The sequence below is a fragment of the Panthera pardus genome, unplaced genomic scaffold (genome assembly GCF_024362965.1).
Source record: "Panthera pardus isolate Hobbes unplaced genomic scaffold, ASM2436296v1 HiC_scaffold_4, whole genome shotgun sequence".
NCBI classification, from domain to species: domain Eukaryota; kingdom Metazoa; phylum Chordata; class Mammalia; order Carnivora; family Felidae; genus Panthera; species Panthera pardus.
The window spans coordinates 13,977,393-14,003,486 of NW_026526969.1; the positions used below are offsets into that span (position 1 = coordinate 13,977,393).

At 56.7% G+C, this 26,094-nt stretch overlaps 1 protein-coding gene and 1 non-coding gene across 7 annotated transcripts in view; one reads left to right on the plus strand and one right to left on the minus strand.

Annotated features, from left to right (window-relative positions):
- Positions 1-26,094, plus strand: part of CARD11 (caspase recruitment domain family member 11) — a 145,797-nt gene that overhangs the window by 93,942 nt on the left and 25,761 nt on the right. For all 6 annotated transcript variants that reach the window (XM_053893737.1, XM_019422509.2, XM_019422513.2 and 3 more), the window contains 12 exons: positions 9,945-10,157; positions 11,790-11,927; positions 12,944-13,269; positions 16,143-16,322; positions 17,207-17,359; positions 17,854-17,979; positions 18,585-18,782; positions 20,470-20,646; positions 21,514-21,565; positions 22,920-23,002; positions 24,044-24,144; positions 25,075-25,127. In XM_053893737.1, coding sequence (XP_053749712.1) covers positions 9,945-10,157; positions 11,790-11,927; positions 12,944-13,269; positions 16,143-16,322; positions 17,207-17,359; positions 17,854-17,979; positions 18,585-18,782; positions 20,470-20,646; positions 21,514-21,565; positions 22,920-23,002; positions 24,044-24,144; positions 25,075-25,127 — 1,800 coding nt within the window. The remainder of the gene's footprint in view (positions 1-9,944; positions 10,158-11,789; positions 11,928-12,943; positions 13,270-16,142; positions 16,323-17,206; positions 17,360-17,853; positions 17,980-18,584; positions 18,783-20,469; positions 20,647-21,513; positions 21,566-22,919; positions 23,003-24,043; positions 24,145-25,074; positions 25,128-26,094) is intronic.
- On the minus strand, positions 18,302-18,386 carry TRNAR-CCG (transfer RNA arginine (anticodon CCG)). The gene is given in 2 exon segments: positions 18,302-18,338; positions 18,350-18,386. It is a non-coding gene; the product is annotated as a tRNA-Arg (tRNA).

The window sequence follows — 26,094 nt, forward strand, 5'->3', positions numbered from 1 at the left end:
GTCCACAATGGTTTTTTCTTAGAGGCTAGCGACACTATCCATGTGTTTTGCCCAAGAAGTACTCTGTGTGTGTGTGTGTGTGTGTGTGTGTGTGTGTGTGTGTGTGTGTGTGAATGATGAAATGGACACAGGTCCCCAGCTAAGCTGCACCCCAGTCCCCAGCATCACCAGCGTCCCCTGGGCGTCCCTGGGCGTCCCAGCCGCTGTGCTGCCCTCACCAGGAGAGCTGCCACTCTGGTTTTGACCAGTTCCTGGCTCCTCGGTGTGCTTTCGCTGGATCCCCTTGACCGCGTGGTCTAGTTGTGTATGGTTTAGAGACGTACGTGGACAGGGTTGCTTCGGGCGTGCTCTGTAACCTGCCGCTTTGCTCCGTGTCCCGACCCGAGGTTTGTCCACGTTGATGGGCGTGGCCTTGTCCTTCCGCTCCCACCACTGCCACGTGTGGCAACAGCCCCTCTCCTGCATGGGGACGTCGGTGTGCTTTCTGGGGTCTGGATGCACGATGCAGACCAGCCCTGCACAAGCCTGCTGACGTACCGGCTGGTTTCTCTAGGGGTCGATCCAAGGAGGGAAGCCTGGGTCGTGTGGCACGTGCATCCAACCTCCTACTAGGTCAGGTCTGCCTGTTTTCCAATCCCGAAGTGTATTTCAGCCACTACGAGATGCCGGGAGGGGAGTCACCGCTCACCTTGGTCTTTGGCCCTCGGGTGGGAACGCGTGGGCAGAGTCACGATTCCTAATTGCCGTGGATACCATTCAGTCCAGACGACTTGTCTGCAGACCCGGGATGATCTCACCCCCCTCTGGGTTGCTAGGACAATAGAAGGAGGGGACAGGTACGGGGCCTGGCACACAGCAGCAGCCCAGCCTGGGGGGCGCTTCGGTCCCTCTGGCAGGGTCCCCCCGCCTCCTCCGCAGTCCTGCTTGCACCCCTGCAGCTGTCCGTGCAGGCGGCTGGCTCTCACGGCCACACTCGGTGCCTCATATGGGCAGGGACCGTGCGGGAAACGTCTTTTCATCCCCTGCCCCTGGGCTCACACTCCACCGTGGCCGGTGCTCACCCCGCTCCGCTGGTGGGGAAAGGGGTTCGTGGTGTTGGGCGAGCAGGCCCCGTGGCTCAGGGCGCTCAGCAAGCGGGCAGCTCTCGCAAGTTTTACTTGAGTGTGTGTGTGAAGCCGCCGAGGCGCACAGGGTATCGGTGACGGGGTGGATTGACACTAGGTCAAGGCTGTCATTTCCGCACATAGAAGGTGGGAGAGGCCCCTTCGTGTACGTTTGGGTGACGAAAGCTTTGCGCTAGCCATTTCCTGTTTCGTTTTTATCTTCCTTTTTCCCAGCAGAGCCCACGGACAGGCCTGCTGAGGTGTGGCCGCGTGCCCCCCGCCCCCGTCCTGGGAGGAGGGGTTTCTGTCACGCTGGGCCCGCTGATCACAAGCTCTACAAGTGCCCGCACAGCCTCCTGTGCCCATGAAGGGAGGCCGGAAATGCTTCTCGGCCAGACCTGCTTGTCTCCCTGTCTGGAGCTGCTGTTTAACTAATTTCCAGGCACATGCCTTTGATTCTCTTAACAAGCGTAAGCCTCTTAACTAGCTAAGCACAGTGCCTCTCAGTGCACTGTGCTTAGCTAGTCTCTGTATTAAGTGGATACCATTCACTAGTCAGGAGGCTTTGGGGTGCTTTAATAGTTAATCCAGTTTTCGATGACTTAGCATTCGATTGTATTGTGTGTGAGCCCAGTGGTGGGAGAGGTCTGGGGGTGGATTCAGTGCCCAGGAGGTGATGTCGAGGACCCAGTTCTTTGTGTCTTTTTCCTCTGCCATGCTGGGGGTGTTAGCTTTGGTTGTCAGGTTGAGTCCTCAGGTCACAGGATGGCTGCACAACCCCCAGCATCACACACACCTTCACCTGCTAACATCCAAAAGCTGGATGACAGTGTTCCTTCCTTGCATCCCTGTCGAAGATCCAGGAAAGGCACGGCAACTGTCCCCGGCACACGTTCCCCACCCCTCCCTGCCCCAGCTTGTGTGTGGCACAAGGAAGGCCCTTCACGTGCTTCTTAAACCACGGGTACAGACCAAACGAGGTCTGCCCCCTGCAGCTCAGAAGATGCCTGGCCTCCCTGAAGCACGAGGCAGCTGATTCCTGAAAAACCAGAGGATTCTCTAAGCAGGAGGGGTGGGGGCGGGGGGGACACGGGTGGACAACATCAGTGGCTCCCACATGCTCGCTAAATGTGTCGAATCGCGTGCTTAGGATATTGAGTCTTTAAAAATAGGCTAGGTAAGTAAGTTCTGCTTTGTGAATAGAGATGGTCGTATGACTCTGGGTCAGGGTGAGCAGCGGTGGGCCCGGTCACGTGGCACCGAACCCCAAGGCCACCACGTGGCCCGGCTGGCCGTGCTCCGTATCGGCCAGAGGGCTCGTAGCGGTCGGGACTTAGGCCTGCAAGCCAGGGTCGTTGTCTGTGGAAAGCTCCCTGGACAGAGTGGAGACTGGGTCCTCGCTTTTTTTAATAAAGTTTGTTTATTTACTTAGAGCACAAGTGGCGGAGGGACAGAGAGAGAGAGAGAGAGAGAGAGAGAGAGAGAGAGAGAGAGAAAATCCCAAGCAGCCTCCACACGGTCAGTACAGAGCCCGACGCAGGGCTCGAACTCATAAACCATGAGATCACGACCTGAGCCGAAGCCGCACGCTTAACCGGCTGAGCCCCCCAGGCGCCCCTGGGTGCTCGCTTTTAATTAGCTTAAAGCGGTTGCTTGTGACGTCAGATAGGTACGGTCCCTTGCGTTCTTCGGGTTGTGTATACGGAACCCCCGCTTCCAGCAGCTCTGATCCACGGGGAGACTCTCGGGGGCCTACGGCAGGGACCGGGCAGCACACGCGGCCAAGGCCGATGGGGCCGGAAGGAGAGAGACCGCTCCTGCCGCGTCTCCTGGGCCCGGGGGGCGTCTCCCCAAGGCCTCGCTCCGCGGACCGGCCCCCTCTGCCCGCCTCACCTTCTCTGCCTCCGCGGCCTCCAGCTGCCCGCGCCTTGGCCCCACGGCGAGCCAGCTCTGCTCACGCCCGCGCTGCCTTCTGCCCTGGTCCCCCCCACTGTCTCCTTGGCCCCTCATGACACCCCCAGCCGGCGGACCGGTCCTCGGTGAGGCAGGTCAGTCCGCGGGCCGGAGGGCTTACTTGGTGCAAACAAGCGGTCAGCGCCGTGGTCCTCTGAGACGTGAGTGGGGGGCAAACAGAGGACATTGATGTGTCTGCCGCGCCTCATGTGGCCGTCGTCTCTGTTCGCTTTTTTTTCACCCAGACCGTACAAGTAACGCACTCATACGTGCTCCGTTGTAAATACTAAGACAGTATGATGTCCGAGCCCTCCGTGAGCCCTAACCTCGGAACTTGCATCCCTCTTCCGGGACGCAGTCGGTATCATCGGGTTCTCTGGAACCTTTTCCCCCCCTTCCTCCCTCCCTTCCCTCTCTCTGCGTGCACGCGCACACACCCGTAGGATCACAGTCTTGCTTGGCGGAGCCTTACCTACGTGGCTCCACACAAATCCGGGGTTCCCATGGCCCCTTGTCGGCTTCAGCACTTTGCTGAAATGACTCACACACCCCAGAAGGACGTTATACTTCCTATTACAGCTTAAGGGGCGCAAAGAGCAGCAAGAGAAGGCGAGAGAGGGTGGAGTCCAGAAGGGGCCCGAGTGTGGGAGCCTCTGCCCCACGGGGTTGAGGTGTGCCACGCCCCCAGATGGCACATTTATTCGCCGACTCAGAAGCTCCTTGAACCCCACCGTTGAAGGATTTTTCACAGGGTTTCATTAACATAGCCACGATTGATTAAATCATTCACTCCTGATGACTGAACTCATTTTCCAGCCTCTCTCCCCTCCCTGGAGGTAGGGATGTGGGGCTGACAGTCACAGCCCTCTAAGCACATGGTTTTCCTGGCCTCCAGCCGCCACTGGAAGGTATCTCGGGGCCCCTTAGCCAGGAGTCACCTCATTAGCATCAGAGGACACTCATCACTCAGAGGGTTCCACAAGTCCTGGGAGCCTGCGACAGGAGCCAGGACGAAGACCAATTTTTTTTTATTATTATTATTATACCACATGTATGTATTCTGAAACCTGCCATGCTTTTTTTTTTTTAAGTTTTATTTCTTTATTTTGAGAGGGGTTGGGGGAGGAACAGAAAGAGGAAGAGGGAGAGAATCCCACGCAGGCTCCACACCATCAGCAAGGAACCCGACGTGGGGCTCGAACCCACGAACCACGAGATCATGACCTGAGCCAAAACCAAGAGTCGGACGCTTAACTGACTGAGCCGCCCAGGTGCCCCTGAAACTTGCCTTTTTAAAACCCAGTATGTCTTAGAATGTTTATGTCCCCACATCCCTTTAAGATGTTATTCCATTGGGGGGCGCCTGGGTGGCTCAGTCGGGCAAGCATCCGATTTTGGCTCAGGTCATGATGTCTGTTCGCGGGTTCGAGCCCCGCGTCGGGTCCGTGCTGACAGCTCAGAGCCTGGAGCCTGCTTCGGATTCTGTGTCTCCCTCTCTCTCTCTGCCCCTCCCCCGCTCGTGCTCGCTCGCTCTCTCTCTCTCCCAAAAATAAACAAACGTTAAAAAAAATTTTTTTTAAAGATGTTAATAGTACAAAAGGATTGTGGAGTACCTACCGGTAAGTGTCTCAGATGCTTCCATTGTTTCCTCCTACAAACAGTGCCAAGCGGACGTCCACGTAAAACATTGGGGAAAATTAAACATTTATCAGAAGAGAAATGGGTAAATAAATTATAGCAGATTTTTGCAATGGAATAATACATAAAACGGTCAAACTGAACACTTAACTGAATAGTCGCAGGCTTTCATGCCCTACTTTTAATAACGGATGGAACCACTGGCTAGAAGACCAACAAGGAAACAGAGGACTCGACCAACCATGTGCACAGACTAGAGGTAACTGACATCCATAGTGCACTCCACCCAATGGCGGCAGGACACCTTCTTAAGCACGCACCTGGAACACGGTCCAAGGTAGATCACACACTGGTCCACACAACGAGTGTCAACGAGCTTAAAAGGATTGAAATGATACAGAGTACGTTTTCCAACCGCAACAGCATTAAATTGGAAATAAATAACAAAGAGATTTGGGGAATTCACAAACACGGGGGGACGTAAACATCACATTCCTAAATAACTAGTGGGTCAAAGATGGAATCAGAAAAGAAATTAGACAACTTACTTTGAGGTGAATGAAAATAAAAATGCACCGTCCCGAAGCGTAAGGGATGCAGCTGATGTGGTGCTTGAAGGGAAATTCGTAGCCCCAGTGTTTTTATTTAAAAAGATGTCAGTAACCTAGCTTTTCACCTTTTGAAACTAGAAAAAGAAGAGCAAACTAAACCCAAAGTAAGCAGGAGGAAGGAAATAATAAAGATTAGTACAGAAATAAGTGACTTAGAGGAGGGCAATAGAGAGAAGGCAGTGAAACCAAAAGTTGGTTCTTCTTGTTTTTTATTATTTTTTTATTTGAGAATATCTGACACACAATGTTACACTAGTTTCAGGTAAAAAGATGGTCCTTTGAAATAACAAAATTGACAAACTTTAGCTAGACCGACCAAGGGAAAAAGAAAGAGGTCTCCCCCTTCTCTCCCCCTCCCCCTCCCTTGTATCCTTGTATCCTTGTATCCTTCCTCTCCCTCCCCCCTCTGCTTCTCACTCCCTCCCCCATTCTCTCTCTCTCTCTCTCTCTCTCTCTCTCTCTCTCTCTCTCTCTCTCTCTCTCTCTCTCTCTCTCTCATAAGAATGACAGGCCAGGAACTGAGAAGAGAGAAGCCCTGGTTTCAAAATATGATGGCAGGGACAGTGAGAAGTTAAAATACTTTGTTCCCCCTAATGAAGGCAAAACATCCCTCATTAGAGTTTCATGGGCACATAGCTCCAGGAGAACATGATTCTGATTAGCAGAATCAGAGATAAAAGAGAGAACATTACTACCAACCTTACATAAATAAAAGTGCTATAAAGGAGTAATATGGGCAACTGTTTCCAATAAATTAGACAACAGATGAAATGGACAAATACCTACAAAGACACAAACTGCTGAAACTGACTCAAGGAACACAGGAAATCTGAGCAGACCTGTAACAAGCAAAGAATTAGTAATCGAAAACCTGCCTGCAAAGAAGAGCCTGGGCTCAGATGTCCTCCCTGGTGAATTCTACCAAACAAAGGAGAAAACTCTTCACACACACTCTTCCAAAGAATAGAAAAACAGGGAACATCTCCCAACTATTCTATGAGGCCAGTATTACCCCAATATCAAAACCATCACAAGCAAAAAAAAATAATTACTGATTAATATCTCTTACGAACAAAGATGCAAAAATCCTCAAAACTATGCTACCAAATTGAATCCAACAGCATATAAAAATAATTACACACCATGACTAAGTGGGCTTTATATCAAGAATGCAAGGTTTTTCTAGTGCCTGAAACAAACAGAATCAAAACCAAAAGCCACATGGCAATCCTAATGGATGCAGAAAAAGCACTTAGTAACATAAATGCCCTTTCATGACAAAAGCACTCAACAAACCAGGAATGTAAGGGATATCTCCCAACCTGATAAAGGGTATCTAAACTCCCCCCACACTTATACCCCCCCAACCAAACAGCATTATACTTAATGACAAAAGAATTGATGCTTTTCCCCTAAGATTAAGAACAAGACAAGCTTATCTATTCTTGCCACTCCTATTTAGCATTGTGCTGGAGGTGCTAGCCAGGGCAGTTAGACAAGAAAACGAATTAAAAGGCATCCAGATTGAAAAGAAGGAAGTAAAACTATCTCCAACTGTAGATGACATTATCTCGTATAGAGAAAAATCGTAGGGATTCCACTAGCAAACTATTAGCACTAAGAAATCATTTTGGTCACATTGCAGGATAAGAGATCAATAGAGAAAAATCAATTGTGTGTTTATACGCTAGCAGTGAACATCCCACAAATGAAATGAAGAAAACAGTTCACGTCTACGGTGTCATCAAAAAGAATAAAATACTTCGCAACACATTTAGCAAAAGAAGTTCAAGACTTGTACCCTGAAAACTACAAAACATTGCTGGAAGAAATGAAAGATCTAAATGAATGAAAAGACACCACGTCTTCATAGATCATAAGACAATACAGTTAGATAATAATACTCTCCAAGTGTATCTACATATTCAGTGGGTTCAGTAGCAAAAACCCCAGTACTTTTTCTCGCAGATTGATCCTTAAATTCACATGGAATTGCAAGGGGCTGTGACTAACCAAAACAATGTTAAAAAGAAGGAACGAGGTCAGAGGACTCATACTTTTCAAAACTCACTACACATCTACGGTAACAAAGACAGTGTGATGCTAGCATAAACAGACATATAGGCCAACGCAATAGATATGAGAGCCCAGAAATAAACACAAGTTGATTTTTGACAAAGGTGCCAAGGCCATTCAATGGGGAAAGAATAATCTTTTCAATAAATTTTGTTGGGACAACTAAGTATCCACCTGAAAAGAACACAGTTGAGGGGTGCCTAGGCAGCTCAGTTGGTTAAGTGTCCCAAGTTCAGCTCCGGTCATGATCTCACGGTTCATGAGTTTGAGCCCCGCGTCAGGCTCCATGCTGACAGCTCAGAGCCTGTTTGGGATTCTCTGAGTCCCTCTCTCTCTGCCCCTCCCTGACTCACGCTTTCTCTCTCTCTCTCAAAATAAATTAATAAACTTAAAAAAAAAAAAAAGAAAGAAACATTTGAACCTTTACCTCACACCATAGACAAATATTAATTCAAAATGCATCATGGGCATAAATGTAAGGGCTAAAAGGATAAAACTCTTAGAAAAAAATAGAAGCAATTCTTCATAGCCTTGAGTTAGGCAATGGTCTTTTAGATATACACCAAATAAACTGGACTACATCAAAACTACAATCTTTTGGGGGCGCCTGAGTGGTTCAGTTGGTTAAGCGTCCGACTTCAGCTCAGGTCATGATCTCATGGCTTGTGAGTTCGAGCCCCATGTCGGGCTCTGTGCTGACAGCTCAGAGCCTGGAGCCTCTTCAGATTCTGTGTCTTTCTCTCTCTCTCTGCCCCTCCCCTGCTCACACTTTGTCTCCCTCTGTCTCTCAAAAATAAATAAAAATGTTTAAAAATTAAAAAAAAAAACTAAAAGCTTTTGTGCTGCAAATAAACCCTTTAAGAAAGTGAAAATATAACCAACAGAATGGGAGGAAATGCTTACAAATCACATAACTGAGGAGGGACTTAAGGCAGATCACATAAAGAATTCCTACCACTTAATAATAAGGACAAACAACCCAATTTAAAAATGGACAAAGGGTTTGAACACAGATGGTCAATATGCACATGAAAGGATGCTCAACGTCATTAGTCATTAAAGAAATGCGGATGAAAACCACCCTGACCTACCACTTCCCACCCACGCAGATGGCCAGAGTGAAAAGACAGACAACCACAAGTGTTGGCAAGGATGTGGTTAACAGAGCCCTCGGACATTGCTAGCAGGAATGTAAATTGGTGCAGGCACTCTGCCAGTTCCTCAGAATGTAAACCGTGGGCTTTCCGTGTGGCTCAGCTTTTCCCCATCTCCGTATCTGCCCACGGCATATAAAAACATAGGTCTACACAAAAACCCATACATGTCTCTTCATAACAACCTAATTTATAATAGCCAATAAATAGAAGCCACCCAAACGTTCACCAGTGGATGGATAAACGATGTGATGTGGCCATACAGTGAAAAATTAATCATCAGTAGGAAGAAATGAAGTGTTGAAATATGCTACAGCATGGATGAGCCGTCGAAATGTTCTACTCAAGGCGCCTGGGTGGGCCAGTCAGTTAAGCGTCCGACTTCAGCTCAGTTCGTGGTCTCACGGTTGGTCTCACGGTTCGTGGGTTCGAGTCCCGCGTGGGGCTCCGTGCTGACAGCTCAGAGCCTGGAGCTGCTTCAGATTCTGTGTCTCCCTCTCCCTCTGCTGCTCCCCTGCTGACACTACGTCTCTCTCTCACTCTGTCTCGCTCTCTCTCTCTCTCAAAAATAAACATGAAATTTTTTTTTAATTTTTTAAAAAAACGTTCTGCTCAGTGAAAGGAGCCAGTCACAGAAGACCATCTGTCGTGTGATTCCACTCCTATGAAACATCCAGAATAGATAAATCTGTAGAGACAGAAAGTAGATTAGTGGGTGCCTCCCACTGGGGGACAGGTGCTGGAGGGAGAAGGGGAGGAGACAGCTAATGGGGTGATGGCGTTTCTTTTGGGGTTGATGATGAAAATGTTCTAAAATTAATTGTAATGATTGCACAACTCTGAATATACTAAAAACTACTGGATTGTACCCATTGGATTTTAAAAGGTGAGTCGTATGGCACATGAATTGTATCTCAATAAAACTGTTTCTTTAAAAAAAAATGAATTAGGTCTGTATGTATCAAGGTAGATAAATCTCAAAAGATGTAGAGAGAAAAAAGCAAGTTCAAGAAGGAAACAAGGAAGCATACAATATGATGTCTTTTACGTGAAATTGTAAAACAAAAAACGATAGTATATATTGTTTGGGGGAAGATAAATTCTTAGTAAGATATAAAAACTTGGATGGAAAGGATATACTCCAACTGCAAAACTTCCGCCCTCTCTCCATAAATAATTTTTAAAAAATTTTATGGCTTATTTGTCCATTGTTTATGTGTAGCATATAAGAAAAATATATCTGCGTTCGTGTCCTTTCCATTCCAAAGTAAGAGGTAAAATGCCATATGTACTGGGGTCTACTTTTTTTTAACTCAACAACATATTCTAGAGCTCACACTAAAAGAGTTCATGGAGCTATTCCAGGGAGGCTCCTTTATTAACCTTGTCGGGGCTTACGTCCAAAAAAGGAGGAGGGCCAGAGACGGACGACTATATGGAGACACTGAAGGATGAGGAGGACGCCTTGTGGGAGAACGTGGAGTGCAACCGGCACATGTTGAGTCGCTACATCAACCCAGCCAAGCTCACCCCCTACCTGCGCCAGTGCAAGGTCATCGATGAGCAGGATGAGGACGAAGTGCTCAGTGCGCCTATGCTGCCGTCCAAGATCAACCGGGCAGGTGACCTTAGGAACCCCCGGGGGGAGAGGGGGGCGACCTCTTGTGACAGCTTCAGGAAATGCGCTCTAGTGGGCTGTACCAAAGCCAAATGTCTCCAGGTCAGGGATTTTTAAACAGGCGTCAACAGACTTCTGCCCACCCCGTCCCCCCAACCAAACCCTCTATGCAGAATTGAGAGGGTCCGTGAACTTGGATGGGGGGGGGGGGGTTGCATCTTTATATTACTAGCCTAAAGTGAGATTTAGCGTCTCCATCAATTATGAATGTAGGTAGGCAGTAAATCACGGTAGTGATTAGCAGTGCCTGTGATGCTGTATGGCAACAATAAGAATTACAGATATCTTCATACCTCACTGCAGCTGTTACAGCTCTTCCAAAACGCCATTTCCACTCATCTCGCCCTCAAAGTTATAGTGGTTCTCACACCAGCCAAGAGATGGTGTTAATGCATTGGCAAAGGAGCACTTTTATTACTGAATCGCAAATTTAATATTTGATAACGGCGTCTTATTAGAATTGATTCCCTTTATCATCCAATTCCTTTTTATCTGTTTAAAAATACCATCCTGAGAGGGGCCCATGGGCTTTTCCAGACTGTCCAGGGGTCCGTGACACTTTATCACATTCTTCAAAGGTATGGGTAAGGTTTGTAAAGTTGTTTTGGTTTCTCACACACACACACACACACACACACACACACACACACACACACGTGTGTATAAACACCTGTATGCACAAGGCCACGATGTAACATACATTTCTTTCTGTGGCTCACAGTTGAAAAGGTTTGAAAATCACTTCCCCACAGTATGCCTGGCGATAAGTAGCTCAAACGCTGTGACTCTCTTTTGCATACATGACAGACGTCACTAATCACAGCTTGCTTTCCTACTGGGCTCCCGTGTCACTTCAGAATCCCTCTCAACACATGCTCCAGGCAGCTTCACCAAACAATCGGTTAACACGAGATGAAACTTATTTATCACGTTTATCCTGGGGGAAAGGTAGAGAGTTTGGGGACCTCCCAGGAAGAACTATCTGAAAATAAAACGTTTGAGGAAGGGCCAAGAAATGTTAAGTGACGAGTGGAATGAGGAGAGAAACGGAAACGCTGAGCAAATTACATTAAGGTTAGAGATGTTTCCGGACCAGGAGATAATCCCCCAAATCGTGGAGCTGTGCCTGCTTCCTGGGACTTCCCAGCTCTCCGCCCACAGATCCGTCTTCCTGCTCTGAATCTCAGAAAACCATACATTTTCTGTAATTGCTGTTGTACTTCCAACCTCCTTCAATCACAGAAGACCTGGGGCCTGTATGGTTAATTTTAGCCCCGGTCAATTGGGAAGCTCTTTGAAACCGTGGGTTTCCCGTAACCGCAATTCCATTTATCCTCGTTCTACCAATTTCTTAGAGAAAGGAAAACTAACAGCCACTGAATCCCTGTTGAGGGCCTGGCACTTTGATTGATGGTATCTGGACTCCCAGATACAGCTCGAGAGTGACAGGATGCGGCGAGGCTGTCTTCTTAGAGTTTACCGAGGGATGTGAGCCCAGGAGAAGACTGGCTACGGAGACCTGCGCCCAGTCAGAACCGTACTTGTCTTCTCACCGGGCCCACTTCCGTCCCCCTAGGCCGACTGTTGGATATTCTACATACAAAGGGCCAGAGGGGCTATGTGGTCTTCTTGGAGAGCCTGGAATTTTACTACCCAGAACTGTACAAACTGGTGACTGGAAAGGAGCCCACCCGGAGATTCTCTACCATTGTGGGTAAGAGGCTTTGCCATCAGGAGTATCTGAACTCTGGCGGAAGTGCGTGTGTGTGTGTGTGTGTGTGTGTCCACTGGTAGGACGCTTCTAAAGCTATGAATCTATGACGTTATGACAGTGTCCCTGTAGCACTTGTGGGCTGTCAACCACTCATTTCTGCCTGATGATCAAGGACAGACGACAGGGAAACCACAGCAGGAGCCAAGAGAAGTGGGTGTTCACAGAACATCCCCCAGGGAATGCTGGTGGCGTGGAACAGAAGTTCGCGCTACCCCCTGGATCTGGTCCTTGCCTTGCCTACTGTCTTGCCAATATCCCTGGGCCAGAGCCCTTGGTAATCGCCTTAGCTTCCCTCCCTAAATGTTCTCGGAACAGCCTTCCGCCCATCTCCCCCACTACCCCAGTCCACACTCCTCCAGCCCCATCCCCGCTCTGCTCCCTGCTTTCTCCACTCCTCGTGTTGCCCTCCCCTCCGGAAACCTTCCGCGGGTTTCCACGGCATCCAACTAAAGGCCCAGGCCTTCGTTGGGGCCCACCAAGCCCACGCGCTCCCGCCCCGGCTGACACTCCCAGCCTCGCTCTGCCTCTCCCTCTCTCCGGACTGCAGCCACTTCGGTCTGCCTTCGGTTTCCTAAACGTGCCAAGTGCGCCCGTCCTCCCCGTAGGGCTTTGGCAGGGTTTTTCCACCTTTCTAGAACGTGTTTAACTCCCTCGGCCTTTCAGCTCCACCGTCGGGGAGCCTTCCGAGCCCTCTGCCCACCAGGCTGGATCTGGCCCCCTGCTGCCCGCGTTCCTAGCCCCCGCGCCTCTTCTCTGCGAAAGCCTCTCCGTCTGGGGTTCTGTCCGTGCGGGATCGTCTGCCGGGTCGGTGCGCGTCTGCTTCCTGCCGGAAGCCCGGCCGAGGCCGTCTGGCTCGCCCCGAGAGCCCGGGGCCTGGGGGGCAGTGGCAGCTCGCTGACGCGTCGGTGCGTGCGGGAGCCAACGGGACCCCCTCCGCTCTGCCCACCTCTCCGCAGTGGAGGAGGGCCACGAGGGCCTCACGCACTTCCTGATGAACGAGGTCATCAAGCTGCAGCAGCAGATGAAGGCCAAGGACCTGCAGCGGTGCGAGCTGCTGGCCAAGTCGCGCCAGCTGGAGGACGAGAAGAAGCAGCTGACGCTGACGCGGGTGGAGCTGCTGACCTTCCAGGAGCGGTACTACAAGATGAAGGAGGAGCGCGACAGCTACAACGACGAGCTGGTCAAGGTGAAGGACGACAACTACAACCTGGCCATGCGCTACGCCCAGCTCAGCGAGGAGAAGAACATGGCGGTCATGAGGAGCCGAGACCTCCAACTCGAGGTGAGCGGCAGGCGCGGGGGGCCCGCGGGCTCCAGGCCGCCACGCGGGCGGGTGCGGGCAGGCGCACTCGGGCCGCCGGCGCCGCTCGGGCCGCTGGGCGAGGGGGACGGGAGGGCACGGTGTTCTCCGCGGGCGGGGTGCCTGCACCCGCCGTGCGCCTGCGCGGGCCTACCCAGCGCGGCTTGGCGCCGGTGCGGGGCCCGGAGCCACCCCGCGCATGTGCAGACATGCGCACACGGACCCAGTGGGCCTTCCCGCCCCTGCTCGGGCTGCCTCCGCCTCGCCCCTCCCCAATGAACCCTCCAGACGAAGGTGCAGACGTGCGCACACGGACCCACTGGGGCTCCCTGCCACCTGCTGGGGCCCAGAGCCACCGTGCGCATGTGCAGACCTGCGCTCGCAGTCCTGTGCAAAGCCGGGTGAGGTGGAGAGGTGGAGAACCCAGGGGCCTAGACTGCGAGTGAGTGGCTCCCGGGAAAACCAGCGAGGAGACGGACGGAGCCCTCGTCTTTTAGACCAAGACTCTGCTCAGCTGTATCCGCAGAGCTCAGCATGGCACCGTGGGGCGGTCGATACGCTTATCGGTGAACAATCCACCAGCCAAATGATTGATGTCATTAACGAGTTTACCTCCAAAATGGAGAAGGGGAAGGAGCATTTGCTTAACTCATTCATCCCTTTAATTTACTGAGTGCCGCCCTGCACCAGGCTCTTTTCCAGGGATGCATAACTCAAGACCAAGGCCCGGCTGTCACGGAGCTCACATGCTAATCAGAAAACAAATACATAAAAAGAGCTGGTAGTAATAAGTGCTATTAAGAAGAAGGAAGAAAAGAGTGAGGATAGGGAGTGGGGCTGGCTCTTTTAACAAGGATGGTCAGGAAGGGTCTCTGAGAAGGGAACGCATGAGTAGAGGTCTGAGGACAGAGAGGGAGCCGGCCACGTGAGGCCCTGGGGAAGAGCAAAGAACAAACAAAAGGCCCCAAGTAGGGGGCGTGCTCGCTGGAGAACCAGCCGAGAGTGCCGATAGGGGCCGGAGCCACGTGAGCAAGGGGCACAGAGAGATGGCCAAGGTCCGGCTCGTAAGGGCATGGTAAGACCTTTGGAACTTACTCTATTCGTGATGGGAAGCCACTGAGGGATTGAGAGCTGGAGAGTGACAACTGATTTATATCTAGAAGGATTACTCTGGCTGCTGGGTGGAAAATAGACTCGGAATATTTATGAAGCACCTGCCATGTGTAAGGCACAGTGCTAAGCACTGGGGGGATACGGGGATAAATAACCCGACTTCTGGTCGGGTCACTTACAATTTAGTTGAAGCAGACAGATCAGTAAACAATGCACTAGGATTCAGGTGAATTAAGTCAGTGACGTAGCAGGCAGTAGACCATTTCTGTCAAAAGCCATGAGCCTTGACATCCTGTACATTTGAGTTTGAATCTGACTCCTGGCCTCTGGCTTTGTCCCTGAGTTGGCTTTTGGCCTCGGTTTCCTCATTTGTCAACGGCAGTAATGAAAACGACCCCTGTGCCCTAGGATTGCTGAAACCCAGCACTATAAGTCTTTGGCAGAGCGGCTGGCCCAGGAAGCACCCTGTCGTGCTAGCCCTCCGTGCCCACTTGCATGGGACTGGGGATCTGGACCCAGCACCGGGCCCTGGGACTGACCTTCCAAGATGCCGAGGAGGATTTTTTTTTCTTTTTTTGCGCGTGACCAGGAGGAGAGGTGTCTGTGCTGTTGTAGCCAGGGTTCAGAGACATGAACCTATGGCAGCGACTTACGAGTTTCTCTTCTGTGACTTTGTCCTGCGTTGTATTTCCTTGGAGATGTGGTAATAGTGAGACACGTGCCTAGAACGTGAAAGAACATCTGGCCGGCAGAGTCCCTAGGTCATTCTCGAGCCCCAGACCGCTTCCTTGCGTGCCTCTCTCTTCCTTGCTTCCCTTCCACGGGGGCGCCACAGTAGTTCCTTGCTAAAGCCACCACCCCCTGCCTGCGAGGCATCTTGCGATCCTTCTCCCCTATCGCCAAGCCTATATTGAGAAAGGGTGCTCACCCCTTGGGTCCCCCACTTCCCTGCACCCCTTGAAAACAGTCTTGATTCGGATGTTTTATGTGGTCGATCGGTTTAGGGAGGCAGGCACGCTTAGTGACAAAGGTCTGAGAAGTCTTCTCCTGGTCCCGCTCCCTGACACTCCCCTCTCGAGGGGTAAAGCTCAGCACGTCGCCACTTGCCCCATTTCCAGACGTAGTCACGACCTCGTCTACGAAGCCACTCTTTCAGCCCTGCGGGTCGGTCCTTTAGGTCAGAGACGCTGCGAATCCAGAGAGCCTCACGCTGTTCTTTTCGCATCAGTGCGAAGCTTGTCCGGATAGAATTTTGTGGGAAACCCGCGGGGACAAACCTGTACCGGCTGCTCTGGGGTCAAGTCAGGGCGGCAGAGCCCAGAACCCTGAGCTCTTGGCCACCTCGCTCCCTGTAGATAACGTGGGTTCTTGAGGGGAGACCCCGAGTCTGAGAATCAGACTCAGGGCCACCAAGAAAGGCACTGGAGTGGATTCCATACCTGGGGGGGAGACACCTTCCCCCATTCTGCAGTCTGGTCCACCCCATAAAAGTTACCCCGGGGAAGTTGCTAAGGGACACACGGTGCTTTTTGGAACTCTCTTAAGTTAGCAGGTCAGGAGGTCTCATCCGCAAGGAAGCGGTGCTGTGTTTTGCCGGGAAAGGTTTCTTTGAGCCCTTCCCCGTTGCTGCCTGGAAGAGGGGGGGTGGGGCGGGCATCACTCAGCTTGTGCGGAAAGCCCACCGGGGTCTGGGGGAGTGCTGCTTCTCCCTCCTTCTCCCCGGGGCACCTTGGGCGTTTCAGATCGACCAGCTCAAGCACCGGTTGAATAAGATGGAGGAGGAGTGTAAGCTGGAGAGGAACCAGTCGCTGAAACTGAAGAACGACATTGAGAATCGGCCCAAGAGGGAGCAGGTCCTGGAACTGGAGCGGGAGAACGAGATGCTGAAGACCAAAATCCAAGAGCTGCAGTCCATCATCCAGGTGAGGGCCGGGGCAGGGCTGCGTACGGAAGGGGCCGAGCCCCGTCTGGGCGTCAGCCCCTCTTGCCGACCTCAGGGCCCCTCGGCCATTCGCGTCATCCCTGGGTGCCTCGGTTTCCCCCTCCGTACAGCAGGGTGGCCACACCGCCCGCTTCTCAGGAGCGTGACGTTAGGTGAGGTGATACTTGGGACAGGGTGTCCGTCATTCGTGTCCGTTCCCACGGAGGCCGCCGCCCAGGCTCTATGACAAACCCAGCTGCCCTTAAAGATCCCGAGAAATTCAACTCTCAGCTCCCTGGGATTCGTTAAAACATCAGGGGTCTCCGTGCGTTTCCCACCACAGAACGGTTTACAGGGGTGAGAGAGGAGGTAGGGGAGGGGTAGCAGCCCCGCACACATCTGCAAGGAGAGGAAGAAAGGCTCTCTCTCCGCTTCCCCCCTCAGTTACTCCCCCGGGATCGGCTGCCTGGTGTTGGAGGTGAGGATTTGGAGCAGAGAATGAATCTGGGTTAATCGAAGCAGATTAATTGATATTTTGGGGGAAGCATCGGGACGGGGGATCAGCCCTGTCTTCGCTTCACATTTCACCTGTGAAATGTCTGGACAGACAGCACTGCTCCTCTCGGCTCTGATAAGAGCAAGGACAGAACAATAGGCATCGGGATGTTCCTGAGCAGGAGTGGGGTTTATGCTTCTTTCCAGGTGATAAAATTCTTAAATAATAAGCTGCTTAAGGATCCCAAGAGACAGCGACTCTTTCCCTGCTTCCCTGGCACAGAGTCTCCTGCCCTCACGGTGCCCGTGGCGGGCTCTGCTGTGCCCTGCCTTCCTGGTCCCCCGGGCCCCCCGCCGCACCCCACCCAGCATGGTTAACCACCCCCCCAGGCCGGGAAGCGCAGCCTGCCCGACTCGGACAAGGCCATCCTGGACATCCTGGAGCACGACCGCAAGGAGGCTCTGGAGGACCGGCAGGAGCTCGTCAACAAGATCTACAACCTGCAGGAGGAGGTCCGCCAGGCAGAGGAGCTGCGGGACAAGGTGGGAGCCCCAGGGTGGAGGGGCGCCCCCCCCCCCCCAGCCAGTGCCCTTGGCCGGCCCTCTCACCAGGGAGCCCCTGTGCGCTCCTGCGTGCTTGTGAGACCTCCCCGGCCCTCCGGCTGTCCTCTGGAGACCAGGTCTGACCCCAGGACAGATTCCCCACGCGTGCCGGCCTTGGCACCTCGCAGTTATGTGTCAATTGTTGCAAGCGTCCCCCTGGCCTCTGCCTTCCGTGGCCTGCAGTCGGGGCGGGGAGGGAGCACGGCGTCTGCCCTGTCCCGCCCGCCCCCGCCCGGCAGTCCCTGGCGCACGGTGGGTGTGAGGCACGTCTCGGTCACTTGGCCGGCTCCCGTGGCCCCCGCCACCCAGACGGGCGTCAGAAGGACGTGCGGTGCGGGGCGGGCCGGGCCGGCCGGGAGGCGCCAGCGGGAGACGGCTGCCACGGAGCGGCCGAGCGCTGGGTGCGAGCACCGGCCTCTCCCCGTGGTGTGCAGTACCTGGAGGAAAAGGAGGACCTGGAGCTGAAGTGCTCGACGCTGAGCAAGGACTGCGAGATGTACAAGCACCGCATGAGCACCGTCATGCTGCAGCTGGAGGAGGTGGAGCGCGAGCGGGACCAGGTGCGGGCAGGGCCGGAGCCGGGCAAGAGCCGGGGTCTGGGTCAGACGGCCGCGTTCGGCCCTGGCCCATCGGATGTGTGGCTCCGGGGAAGCCCCGCCTCTCCGTGCCCCCACCTGGGGGCGCTGAGGGCACCACCACCCCGACCCTCAGGGCCGCCCCGGGCTCCTGGAAGCCGCAGGACGCGTAGCAGCCATCACCTGCACTGGTTTTTTTTTTTCTTTTTTAAGAAGCGTTTATTTATTTTTGAGAGAGAGCGGGAAGTAGGGGAGGGGCAGACGGGGGGGCAGAGGATCCGAAGCGGGCTCTGCACGGACTGCAGAAAGCCCGACGCGGGGCTCGAACCCGCAAACCGCCAGATCATGCCCTGAGCCGGAGTCCGGCGCTCAACCGACTGAGCCACCCAGGCGCCCCCATCCTGTTGAGGAAAGTAGCGATTTAAACGCCCAAGAGTTGGGGTCGAGAAAAGAGCAGGAGCCGACGTGGCCGACCCCTGGGCCGGGAAATGGGTGTCCCGCTTCTGATTTGGGTGGTGCAGGCGGGGTAAAGAACCACAGCGGCCTTGTCCTCCCCACCCCCCTGCCCCCTCCCCGCCCGCCCCCCGCAGGCCTTCCATTCCCGGGACGAAGCGCAGACCCAGTACTCGCAGTGCTTAATCGAGAAGGACAAGTACAGGAAGCAAATCCGAGAGCTGGAGGAGAGGAATGACGAGATGAGAATCGAGATGGTCCGGCGGGAGGCCTGCATCGTCAACCTGGAGAGCAAGCTTCGGCGCCTGTCCAAGGACAGCGGCAGCCTCGACCAGGTGGGGCTGCACCGGGCTGGGCGTGTCCCCCGCACCTGCCACCAGGGCCTCCCACACCGCCGGTGGCCCAGCAGGGTCACCGCCCCCGTGCAGCGGCCCTTCCCTGCCGCACCCAGGATACCCCACGGCCTTAACCCTCCTGCACGTGCACACCACAGAGTACAAATTACGAACTTTGAACTTGGAAAGTGCAGGGTAAAACCCCGTCCGGGCTACTTGCTCCCCGAGTTTAGACAAGTCACTTCACCCAGTAGCCTCAGCTCCTCCTCGTTTGACCACAGTGACCATTAGGCTCCTGGCAGAGCCACTGACATGTGGACGGTCACTGGGTTTCAGATGCCCTGTGCCCCCCCTGAAGTCCCTAGTGCCTGTGAGGACGCTGTCCTTTCCGGGTGGCACAAAGCTCCGAGCACTAGTCCCCGCAGGGTCCCGGGAATGAATGAGCGCTGCCATCAGAGCAGAGGACCTCGTCCTTGTCGTAGCAGCGGGGGTCACGCGCGGTCACACACAGGTGCTGTGCTAAGTGCCATCTGCCTGCGGGCCCCCGTAGCCCACAGACCTGTCCTGCCAGGAAGGTATGATCACTGTCCCCATTGACCGAGGAAGGAACCCAGACCCCAGCAGCTGAGGGCACCACCGGTCGGTGGCCCCGGGGAAACGGGGGTGAGACCCTCCAAGGACTCCAGTCTAGCACCGGAGGCAGATCCGGGAACATGACACTTGAACACAAATTGTAAATCACGTGTTGGGTTTGGGCCGTGGGGTCCCCGGGGGAGGAGGCCTCTGCTCCGTCAGGGTTTCGGGCAAGACCCCCTTCGGACAAGCTGAGGGTGGCCTCGAGCCCCCCCCCCCCCCCCCCCACCGCTTGCAGCGCTGCCCCGGCTCCCCCTGCCCAAGGTCTGCCCCTTGTGGTCTGGGCCCAGGCGTGGCTCTCTCCGTCGGGCCTCCGCCGGGCCCCCGTGATGGAGACAGGAGCGCCTGTTACCCTGTCGACCCTCTGGGCAGTTGTACTGTTTCTCCGTGAAGCCCATAACCCGGCGTCCGACATCGGGCAGGGCCTGGAGCGTCTGCTCAGTGGACAGGCGAAAGCTGTGGGGGCGCCCGGCTGGGTGAGGAAGGACGGGGCCTCGTTCCAGGCCCCGGGTGGCCTGAGCAAGGCCCGCGGTGCCACACGCAGCATGCTAGCGGCGGGTCGTGATGGGAGGGGGAGGCGGGGACGGGCAGCAGGAGCTAGCCGAGTCGTGCGCTCAGGCCCAGTTATTCGGGGATCCGGACGGATTTTGTGCGGAGAAGGCAAGGCGCCGTGGGTCTGGAGGCGGCAGCACGAAGGTGGTGCGGATCTGGGGGGCACCTGGGAGAGAGTCGCTGCCCCCGCGGCTTGGCCCGAGGCACGAGGACGGGGCCTGCGCTGCTTCTGGGCTCGTTCCATCGGTTGGCAGCGGGTTCTGTGTTTGCAGCTCAGGCCCGGGGCTGCACCTCGACGTATGGAGGCCACACGACAGGCCCCAGGGGCAGAGACCCGCTAGGGGGACGTCCCCACGGGGAGACGGGGACAGGAGGCTGGTGAGGAGGAGCGGGTGGGGCTGGAACCACGAGCCTGGGCACCGAGGGGTCGTGGGGGTCAGGGAGAAGAGCGGGCCGTCCTGAGTTTGAAGCTGGGGGCCTCACTGGCTTCCCCCGGCCCCAGAGTCTGCCCAGGAACCTGCCAGTGGCCATCATCTCTCAGAACTTCGGGGACGCCAGCCCCAGGACCAACGGTCAGGAAGCCGACGACTCGTCAACCTCGGAGGAGTCACCAGAAGACAGCAGATACTTCCTGCCCTGTCACCCCCCCAAGCGCAGGATGAATCTGAAGGGCATCCAGGTACCGGCACGTGGAAGGGCACGGGGGCACAGGCTGGGGGGGGGCATGGAGCGGTGGGGGCATGGGGTGGGGCCCGCGGGATGGGGACATGGGGTTGGGGGCTACAGGGTGGGAGCACGGGGTGGGGCTTGGACATTGAGTGCTGGGGGCCAAGGGGTGGGGGACTGGGGGCTGTGGGGTGGGGGGCTGAGGGCTGTGGCGTGAGGGCCCTGAGTTGGGGGGTGGGGGCTGTGGGGTAGGGCTCCCGCAGACTGGTGGGGTGGGGGCCGTGGGGCCATGGGGGTGGGGGCTGAGGGGCGGGGGCCTTGGGCTGGGGGCCATGGGTGGGGGCCGTGTGGTGGGGGGTGGGGGTCCCACAGGCCGGGGGGGACGCAGGTCTGGTAGACCCAGACCCGATGGGACTCCACGTGTTCTAGCCCTGTGGGTGGGAATCCTGTTTTTACGAGCCCTCCTGTCTCCCACGAGTGTAGCAGAAGTCAGAGAGGGAGAGGGAACAAAGTAAGCGTTACGTGGCGATTGCCACGGCGGCAAAGCCGTCTGCTCCGCTCAGCGCTCCTTGCGGGATGCGTGGGGACCAGATAGTGTCACACGGGAGGGGCCCAGCAGCACAGGCCAAGCCCCCTGGAAGGCGCCAGCTCCACGGGTCCGGCGGGGGCAAAAGCCTCGTCCTTTCCTGAAATTTCCCTGCGTCGTGTACCTGGTTGTGCAGGGCCTCCCCCACCGCCGTCAGCCCTGGAACCAGCCGCGTCCCCGGGGGGCAGGCGTCCCATGCGTTCCTCCATTCGTTCTGGCCCCTCCGTCCGCTGACCCGTGTCCCGGACCTTGTTTGATTTGTGCCCTCTGTCCTCTGTCCCCTCCGTGTCGCAGCTGCAGAGAGCTAAATCCCCCATCAGCCTGAAGCGAGCCTCAGATTTCCAAGGTTGGTGCACACCCAGACCCCTCTCCTGTCTGTCCGTCCCTCTGCCTCTCCCAGTCCGTCTTCCCCATTGTGGCCATCAGTCGTGTGCAGTCAGCCTGGACAGGCCTGGGGACCCCGGGGAGCGGGGGTCCGGTAGTATCTCACATCCATCGTCACGGGAGAGGGCGGGCACTGAAACACAGAAAGGTCACGTCTGTCACACACACGCACACGCAGTGAGGTCGGCCCGGAGCCCCTGATCCCTCAGCTGGAATTCATAGCTCTGCTCACAGCTTCAGGTTCCCTGCCGGGCATTGTGGGTCCATCTGTGAGCCTGGGCTCTGAGGCAGGGCCACCAGTGAGGAGGGGGAGAGGGTCTCCGGACACTCAAGGAAGGGGGGACAGAGGAGGGCTGGAGAGAGATCGTCAGGAAGAGAGACAACCTCTGGAAGGGCGCCCAGGACAGAGTGGGGAGCGGGGGCAGGGTTGAGCCCGGCGTGCTGCCCTTCTAGAGCTCAGAGCAGGGGGTGCCGGGAACAAGGCTGCAGAAGGTGACAGGGCAGGAGCAACAAGCCCTCCGGGATCTGCGGGGGGGCAGGGGAGGCCCATCCACTCCTGTCATCTCCAGCCCGAGTATCTCTAGAACCTCCTTTATCAGAAGGGAGGCGTAAAGGGCCTGGGGCTTGTGGAGGAACAGAGAAGTGTTTGCCCCAAGAAAAGGGAAAGGAGGCGGCAGGGTGACGGAGCTTCTGGACTCTTCCCAAGCCTTTGCCCCTGCTTAGCGTGAGGTGTGGGTTCGTCCCAAGGTGCTCCCACACGGAGGCGCGCACACGTGTCTGTGCGTGCACGTGGGGTGACTGACAGGCTGTGCAGCAAGGCAAGGGCTGAGACAAGTGTGCACAGAGCCCCAGGGAGCCCCCGAAGGCGCAGGAGGGGCGGCAGGGGCTTCCTGGGGAGGGGACGTACTCAGTCCCCATTGGCCCCAGTCTCCAGTCGGCCTGTCTAGGAGGGATGGTGGGATCTGCTTCGAGGACAAGGTCCTGGGGCGGGGACATTCGCACTCTACAAGAGACACGTGGCCCGCTGATCCACAGAGTGCCAGCTGGGGCCCCAGCCCGAGTCCTCAGAGACAGAGGACACGGTCCAGCCTGGAGCGAGGCCACCCTGGGCCCGGCTGGGGCTGGACACACTGTCGGCAAGACCAGATTCCCTTCCAGGAGCCTGCAGCTGGGGGGACCACAGGAGGGAGGAGGCGGCCACACACCATCCCTCAGAGGACAGGCCGCCCAGCCAGGACAGCCCCCGGGTGCTCGGTGCCCGTGGGGATCTCAGCCCCTCTTCCCTGCCCCTTTGCCTCCTGCTTCTGCGAGGACAGGGCGAGGCCAAGAGGAAGAAGGCACTGACGCGAGCCCCAGCTCCTCCAGATCCCTGCCCATCACCACCTCGTTCTCCAAGATGGTAAGCGGGGTCCCCAGCAACCCCCTTTCGGCTCAGAACCCGGGCCCCCCCCTTCGTCTGCCCCAGCAGGCCTGGCCCCGCCCCCTTCCTCTCTGCACCCTCCTAAAGCCAGCAAGTGGAGTCATTCTGGGGCTGCAGCCCCAGCCCTCCTTTTGTTTATTTAAGGATGCTTCCACAGCCTCAGGATGTACTTACACCTTCTTGCCGCCTGCTTTCCCAATTTAACACTTGGCGGGAGGAAGGGATGGGCCTCTGAGGAGCCTTAGGATTGCACAGGCGGAGGCAGAAAATTCTCCTGCAGGTCCTGGGCCCCTGGCACCTCGGGCAGCCCAGCAGCTGGGACCGCAGGCTCCCCCTCACCCCACCCCCGCCCCCGCCTGCCTGGCAGGGTCCCCCGCCCTGCCTCCGGTGTCACTCCCCGCAGGCAGGCAGCAGAAGGCGTGGGATTAGAAATTCTAGCCCTGGAGGGGAAGCCCCGGGAAGCTCGTCAGCTCAGCTTCCAGAATCGGGCCCTGGGGGATGCAGGGGTTTGATAACGAATGGCTCCTGTCTCGCTGCAACTCTGGGGGGGCCAAATCCGAGGCTCTTATCGGAGGCAGCCCTCGCCAGGAGCCAGCAGGCCTGTTTCAAAGGGTCACCCTCCAGCGGCTATCTGTTGCTGCCACCAGCGAGACCCCCCCAGAGGGTCTGCCTCTCCAGAGTCGGTGCCCAAGACCGGTGCAGCCTGGGGGGCCGTGGAGCTCAGCCTGCTCCCCCCACCCAGCCACGGCGGACTCCCGCCTGCGCCCTCCCTGCCCCCTCCCGAGGCGAGCAGATGTGCGAGCAGCTGTGCACCGAGCTTGGGCTGCGGCCACCCCGGGGCTGGGCACGAGCCTTCTGTGGCCAAGGTCACCGCTGAGAACCAGCCTCGCCGGCCCGCCTGCCCACCTCAGGGGCGGGGACGCAGCCGCTAGGTTCAGTCCCCACACATGTGATACTGTCGCGCGGAGGCAGGGGCGTGTAAGCGCCCGGCTCCCCAGAACACACCCGCGTGTTTTGCAGCACCCCCATCGGAGCCGCTCCAGCATCATGTCGATCACCGCTGAGCCCCCCGGAAACGACTCTATTGTCAGGCGCTATAAGGAAGACGCGCCTCACCGGAGGTGGGTGCCGGGAGGGAGGAGGGGAGACGTGCCCCCCCCCAGTCTCTCACTCAGCGGCCCTTGACCCGACCTCGGAAGGCCGACAGGATGCCACCCACTTTACAGATGAGAAGGCTGAGGCTCCGAGGAGGCCTGTGGCTTTCCCAGGGTCACCTGTGCCGTGGCCCCACGGCTGGGGGGGTGGGGGGGTGCTCTTTCTGCCCAAGAGCGGTAGACCCCACAAACAGTCTCCCCTTTCCCACCTCCCCTCCCCTTTCCCCACCGCTCCTGTCCCCAGCTCAGAAGACCACCCTGGAGGCCTGCGTGGGCACAGATGCTCCCAGGCAGTGGATGTTTGACATCGTGTGCTCCGAGTCAGAGATCGCGGGGTGGGGTTGGGGGCGGGGGGGCAGTTCCAGAAGGGCTGACAGCACAGAGCGGCCTGCGGGCTGGGATCCACATCCGCGGCCCTGCCGGCAGCCTGGTCTGGGCCTCGTTACCCTGTGGCGGGGACCACACGGCGGGAGCTCAGACCTCCCGGAGCGCCCTTGCTCCTGTCCTAGCCCATTGTGTCAAAGGGCACGGTCGGCTCTCGAGGCCCATCGCACGAGGCCTATCGCGCGAGCAGATGTTCAGCCTTCCGTGTGAGGAACGAGAGCGTGACCGGGAAGCAGCAGGTGGGGCTGTTGGAGACTGTTCACCTGCCCTTCACGGGCCTCCTCCTCCACGGGTCCACCTGCTGTGGCCTCCGCTGGCTGCCTGGGACACCCTGGCCTCCAGCAGAGCGTCCAGCCCTCCACGCACCTCCTGACCTTCCCCTCCTGCCCACGCTGCCCTCTCAAAACCAAGGCCTCTCGGAAAGTCAGAACATTCCAGAACCTTCCCCCTCCCTCGACCACTGGAGAGCTCCCACACACACGCGCCTCCCTGTCCCTCCCTTGTGTCTTGTAGCACCGTGGAAGACGACAACGAGAGTGGCGGGTTCGACGCCTTGGACTTTGATGGTAGGTACCTGGCGGACCTTAGAGGCACAGAGGCGTGGCGGCCACCTGCCGTCTGGCCGGAGCAGGGCCACGTTGCCCACGCCCCCGACCCTCCAGCTCCGGCTGGGGCCCTGCACCTCATAGGTCCTCAGAAACGCACGTGGCGTGGCTTCCAAGAGGGCGGTGCGTCCTGTCCGTGCCCAGGGGGCCAGGCCTCCATCCCTGGGGAGCTTCTGGGCCGGGGTTGGGGGGTGGGGCGGCCTGCCGCACCTGAACTTGCTCTGGAGGCAGCGGGGCCACACAGCTGCTGAGCCCAGAGTCCGTCAGTTGTGGGTGCTTCAAGAGAGTCGAACCAGCAACGCCCATTTGCAGAAAGGCTACTGTCCCCCTCGTCTTGCAGATGAAGGAACGGAGCCGTGGAGAGCTCGAGGGACGCGGAAGGGGGGTGGGCGGGAGGCAGGGAGACGGCCTCAGAAATCCGTGTGAAGCTGTCGACCCACCCCAACGAGACGAGGGGCGGCAGTGGGGAGGGGGCGGGAAGTGAGGTGGGGCAGCGGTTGGAGTCATTTGTCCTCCCCTGACACCAGAGGCGGGGGGCAGCTGAGCCACGGGGAGACTGAGGGTCCGTGGCGACACTGAAATGGCCCCCCGGCAGAGGCGGTGCGGTGGAGGGGTTGTTCCTTCGGCCTAGACCACGCAGAGAGCCGGGAAGGAGGGTTGGGTCCCCCGGGAGCATGGCCCCTTACAACCAGGGCGTCTGGTTCAGCTGAGCCCACGCTGAGCCCCTGTGCCTCACCACGCCTGGTGCACGGGACGCAGAGACTCCTGCCCCTGGGTCCCTGCCCTGGCCGACACCCGGTGGAACAGCTGCAAGCCAGTGGACCGTGCGGGCAGGGAGCGGGAGAGGAGCCTCCCGGAGACGGCAGTCCCCCCGCTCCTCCTGAGTCTGGCCCAGACTCCTCCGGGGATGGCCTGCCAGCCCCCTCTC